This window comes from Gavialis gangeticus, unplaced genomic scaffold (genome assembly GCF_001723915.1).
Source record: "Gavialis gangeticus isolate Ggan-Ray unplaced genomic scaffold, GavGan_comp1, whole genome shotgun sequence".
NCBI classification, from domain to species: Eukaryota; Metazoa; Chordata; order Crocodylia; family Gavialidae; genus Gavialis; species Gavialis gangeticus.
This window is the reverse complement of record NW_017729022.1, coordinates 171,275,324-171,281,286: the sequence shown is the minus strand read 5'-3', so window position 1 is coordinate 171,281,286 and position 5,963 is coordinate 171,275,324. Positions and strand designations below refer to the sequence as shown.

At 42.5% G+C, this 5,963-nt stretch overlaps 1 protein-coding gene across 2 annotated transcripts in view; it reads left to right on the top strand.

Moving 5' to 3' along the window:
• AIDA (axin interactor, dorsalization associated) overlaps positions 1-5,963 on the top strand; it is a 62,753-nt gene that overhangs the window by 43,857 nt on the left and 12,933 nt on the right. For both annotated transcript variants that reach the window (XM_019516488.1, XM_019516487.1), the window contains exons 4-5: positions 4,426-4,489; positions 5,167-5,273. In XM_019516488.1, coding sequence (XP_019372033.1) covers positions 4,426-4,489; positions 5,167-5,273 — 171 coding nt within the window. The remainder of the gene's footprint in view (positions 1-4,425; positions 4,490-5,166; positions 5,274-5,963) is intronic.

Sequence of the window (5,963 nt, the reverse complement as noted above, 5' to 3'; positions counted from 1 at the left end):
GCTAGGGGAGCAGGGGCTGTGGGTGGGGGGCAAGGAGCACCAGCAAGGTTGTGGGGGCTCTGGAAGGGAGTGAGAGGCACAAGCAGGGCCAAGGGGGCTGTGGGAGACCTTTAATTGAGTATTTAATGATATTTTCTTACTGTAGCCCACCCCTTTCTCTGAAGTCCTGGAACACATCCCTATTCCTCCTCTGTTATTTCTACCTCTGGTAATGAAGTTTCTGATAACAAAATGATGTCATGGAACACATCTACTTCATTAGCCAGGGTATTTCTGTATAGCCCTAGTTTCTCAGTTGGGCAACTCCCTGAAGATCCTAGACTACTACCCTTTTTAAGATGAATTCTGGGTATGTTATGGTTTGTTACTAGGAAACTGGTTGTAAATGCTGATTGTATTTTTGAACTGGTAAACAAGTGAGCAAACACCAAAAACGGCTAAAGGCTCATAGAAGGCTCAAATGTTTGCTTATTTTGACTTCTTAGTTCTATTTTAATTTGATACTTGGTAACACACTAGTAGATTTTCTATAAGCTAATTGGGGGAAATAATGGACTTCTTGTAATACAAGCCCTTGATACAATCCTATTCTATTTACATCTAGATTGAGAAGAGAAGGAATGCCTGGGTTTTGTAACTGAAGTCATGTAGATTAAGTGAGGTTTTTCTGTTTATAAAAATCCATGTGCAGTTTTTTCACTGTAGTTTGTGACCAGCATATATTTAAGGGCATGTATCTTGAGATGCTTTTGAGGTTAGTGATACTTAATGACTAAAAGATGCATCACAGTGAATTGAATGGCAACATGTGTGGTTGTACCAAGTGTGCCCTAAAATCTGTTTCTCTTCCCTATCCCTTGCCATTACACTATAGTGTCACGTAACAGACCTGTTACAGACTGGAAATCAGCAAATCACAATATTCAAACATTGACATTTGATCTTAGACCATCTTTATACAACACAAGATTATTTTTTGTCTCCCTATAAACTTAAATATACTGCTAGTAGGTATATGTTGGAGACTGATGCATTGCCAGTGCAGATATGTACATACCAGATAGTTATGATTTTTATTTATATTTATATGGAAAGATTTTCTCAAAGAGTGAGGTTTTGTAAAGTTTCCTGATCAGATTCTGGATTAACCTGACACTTGGGAGTCTGTTCCATAAGACTCAATGCTCTATCTTCAGGCCTTACATGCTTCATCCTAGTATTAGTGATGCACACTGTATGAGAGGACCATGTTTTTCTTAAATCAATATTCAGTTGTTGTAGTGGGAGCTTGATCTGTTAAGACCAAAACCTGAAGTTGGTATGTGGAGCTGACTGGGAGTCACTTGAGGACAGGATTCATGTGTTTGTGGGAGCCTGAGTCATAGAGCAAGCAGAGAGCTGCAGTCTGTGCCAGCTGCTGCCTGTATGTCATCCTCGTATGCAGTGATTTGTAGTAGCCCATTTTGGAAATGATACATGCATGGATTACTGTTGCCCAGTCTTTGTCTGAGGGGGAAGAGATGATCTTTTAGTTAGCTGAAGGTGGAGTAAGTAATTTTTTAAACTGATGTTGCACAGTCCATCAAGCTTAGTGAGAAGCAAAAAGGCTTTGTACCCGTTTGACAAATGAGGGGGAGGCTGTGTGCCTTTAATGGGCAGCGGAGACAATGACTTAAGGGAAAGACTTTGACCAGCATCACTTCAGTTGTACCTGTATTCAAGCTGCACCATCTGCTCTGCATCCAAAAGTCAATTTCTCTAAGAATTCAGACTCTACTGAAGTGACAGTGATTCCAATAACTTGATGAATCAAGTTCAAACCCTTACCTTGACTTCAAGGGTACTTCATGGCCTGAGCTTAGAACTCCAAGTATACCATCTTAGAGCTGTGGTATGAGGTGAGCTGTTGATAACTTTGCTTCTCTGGCACAAAGGGAACCTCCATACTGTAAGAGTAAAGCTTGTCCATGTAGGAGTGGGGGAGCAATTCCAGACTAGAATGAGCTCCCCCAGGAACCAACGGCCATCCCAGACTTTTGCCCCTTCAGCACCTAGTACAGTGCCCATTTCTTCGACCTTCTGTGCATGTAGTTGGGCTTTCTTTCAGCAGTATGAACATTGGGCAGGGCAGGGCAGGGCAGGGGTGGTAGAAGGAAAAAAAAATCTCCAAATCAAATGCTTTGCTGTAACAGTGGCACTCCCTGTGGGAGGATGAGAAAGAACAAACTATGTGACATGTTGCTTAATATGCTACTGGAAGGAGCTCAGGCTTTGGTAACAAGGACATTATCAAAACCTGTACAGAGCAGTGTAGCAGAAATGCTAGGTTAGTAGTGTTAACATTCTTATTAGTATTTTGCAGACCAGGTTATTTGGGTGAATTGCTATTTTAAAATTTAAGTTCTCATACCTCCATGTTTTGAAGCAAGAGAGGATCATCCTGATTGTAGGCCTTTTGCTGTTCCCATGGAAAACTTGTGGCAAGCTTTATACTGGCTGTGTGTACATATTCAAATAATCTAGGAAAACTCTCCCAGGTTTGTTCTCCTGATGGAGAAACTTACCCAGAGCTGCACTTACAAACATTTGAATGGTGAGGCCCTGAAGAGTGGAGAGCTTGTAGTGCTAACATGTGCAGCTGGAGGGGGGCCCTTGTGCACACATCACTGTGTGCTCTGCCGGCTCCCTTAGTCTACTTGGTGACAGATGACAGCAGTGCATAGGGCAGCCCTGATTGCCTGGTCCAGACTACTACCCATAGTCAGCCTGTGTTCCCCTGCAGCACAGTTTGGGGATTGTGAAGAGGGCATGTTTGGCTCCCTGCTGGAGCAGCAAAGTCCAGTGAGTCGCACACGTCTCTTCCGAGAGAAGCTGCGGCATGTACAGACTTTCAGTCTCCCAGGAAAAACTCCTGGGAGTTACTTAACCTTAGTTGCTCCTAAGCAGCAACTCTTCCAGGAGAAACTAAATATCTGTACAAGGCCATTATCTCTGAAGGGAAAAAATAGAAGCAATTTGCATGTGCTCAGAGGCTTAGGGGAGCTTGGCAACTAAATTCTTGAAGTTTGTCTACACTGGTCATTCTCCATCTTCTTGTAAAACCAGCAGTCAGGTTGCACTTGTTTACTCCTGACTGAGTGATCGAGGCTGTGGGTAGGCATTGTGTAAGCAGTTTTAAAAGAGGGGAGATTGTTCAGGAACATGCCTTAGCTGTTTTAATTAATTATGCTCCTATACTATTTTATGTGGTGCTAAACCTTTCTTAACTTTAAGCCTAAATGAAACTGGCTTAAAGTTGCAATGGCTTACTTATGCAACTGTAGGGGTAGACTGATATAACAATTATGCCAGTATAAACTGTTTCAATATAACTGTTAGATCTTTGTACATCTTGAGTTAGGCTTGTCCCACAGTTGCACACCCCGCAGGTAGTCTGGTTGCTGTGGCCTCAGACACAGGATCTGAGGGCAGGAGACTGCCTTCTATGCTGGTAGAGATTTTCCTGCTAGGTTCAGGCAACTGGGAGAAGAAAGAAGCTTCCTACCAGCCTGACTTAAATACTTAAGATTGAGAAAGTTAGGGATTGAAGCAGAGGAAGGAAGGACAAGGGGGTAGGAATGTGGTTGAAAGGTAAGATGGCTTGGGGGGGCAGAGGGGGAGAACTGGGTGCCCAGTTCCTTTGAGTGCTTTTGAAATATCAGGTCTTCAGTACTTTGAATCTGCTTTAAATAGTGGACAAGAGAGAGGCTAACAGCCTGATAATTTCATACTATAGCAAGTTTCCTGTGCTAATCTCATGACTATAGAACGGCTTCTTTCAGGAAAGTGTCTGCAACAGCCTTCAGTATCCACTAGGCCCCTCAGGTTCTGCTGTTTAATTCTGAGTGGAAGCAGAGTTTTCTGGTTCTTAAACCTATTTGTCTTCCTTCTAGGCTTAAGTAGACCAGCATGAGTCAGGCAACTTGCACTTTACTAACAGCAGCAAAGTCAGTCTTCCACCTACCTGTCTTGGCTGGGTGTTCACTAGGAGGGCAGCCTTCGCATGCATTAAAGAATGTTAATTCTGGAGGATTTTCATTCAAGTGGGTGTTGGTAACCCAGCATTCCTCTTGAACTCCTGCCAACCATTGTTTGTTCCAACATTTCTACCCTTGGATTGCAGAAAGCCCCTCATTTCTCTTCAGAATACTTTATGTATATTATGCTGTTAACAGTGCAATATGGGTAAAAACTTGCTTTTCAGGTTGAAGTACACTATAAGGGAATGATTTATGTTGAGGTGATGTTATAAACTTAGTTGTGCTATCACTTTTTGGTGCACCCTCATATATCTGTTGCAGAAACTCCAAGAATAGACATCTGGTGGGTGTGTCTTTGATCTTTTCTTATTCTTAGAGCAACTTTTTCTTTTTTCCCCTTTTACAGTCTTAAAGAATATTCTCACCTATAATAAAGAATTCCCTTTTGATGTTCAGCCTGTCCCACTCAGGTAAGGAAAGAAGAATTTGTGGATTTGTACATGTACAGGAAACCCGTGCTATTCGCAGTTTGTGGTTCTGAATATTCGTGGTGTGAATATTGGAGCACATGCGCTCTTTCCGCGCATGCGCTTTCCATAGTGTATAGTGTTACAGCAGCATTGTCATCTGTGGGAGCTCTACACTTGCTGCCTCTGCACTCCCGCCGCCACCAGCGTGCGCTGTTCATGAACATAGATGCAGAATGCAGATGTTTATGAACATATTCACGGATTTCCCCATTTGCAGGGATCTCTAGAACGTATCCCCCTTGGATGGTGAGGGCCTCCTGTACAACCAAATTGCTATGAAAGGTAGTCTTGTCTAGTAGCTAACCTGGAACTCTTCATCTGTTTTCTCCCTTGCCCTTCACATGTGCTGAAGTCATAAGAGTTCTTCTGAGCCTAGTGGAAAAAAAGTGGGCTTGGTATTCAAAATTAAATGCCACTTCGGAAATTTGGCCCTTAATGTGTCTAGCCTCCTGTTGCTTGCATGTTAGCTTGCCAGGGTTAATTAGTTAGTAGGCATGGCACTTGGTTGTATGTTGTGTTACAGTGCAGTGGTGTTGAGCTATACTGGGCTATGGGTTCTTTTGAATTGTAACCTTTATTTTTAAAGCAAATGCCCAAGTTTTCTTTCTTTCTCACAGGAAGATCTTGGCACCTGGAGAAGAAGAGAACTTGGAATTTGAGGAAGATGATGATGAAGGTGGGGCTGGAGCAGGGTCTCCAGATTCCTTTCCTGCTAGAGTTCCAGGTAGGATAACCAGCTTTGTCAAATGACATCTCACATGTCGAGGGTAGGGGGGAAACTACATTAAGACTTGTTTATGAGACAGAGCAGTTCATAGTGAGTTCTGGTTCATGTTCAGTGTCTTGTGAATGGCTAGATACTGAAGCAGTACATATCCTACAGGAGCTTCTGACTACATGCTGAATATGATGGAGTTTATGGATAAAGCATCATAAGCAAGTGCATACTTCTTTGCCACTTCTGTCCCTTTGCTCTTCCTGCGCTTTGGAAAGTTTGGATAATGAAGTAACAGGCTATGGGAAACTACAACTCTGTATGTGAGAAATGCACACTCAGTGCTTCTTCAACGGATTCAAATGAGCTTAACTTACTGTACTTTCTCTCATACAACACTCCCTTAAATAAGATACATACCTTCATTTTGAAAGGCAGAATGAAGAAAAAAGATCTTTCCTTGAAAATATGGGTAAGTAGCAGTAAGTGACTGAGTAGCAGCACTTAGGGAGTTCATTGTGGTCATTGTGCTGTTCCCTGTGGTGCACATGCAGTGTTACTTGCACTTAAGTTCACCTTCCCCCAGGCTTATGCTACAGAAACTGTTGATATCATAATTACTTAGTTATAATACATGCCCCGGTGTCCACCAGTTGGTTTTTCCAGTTTGTTTGTTGTTGGAGGGTTTTTTTTTCGGGG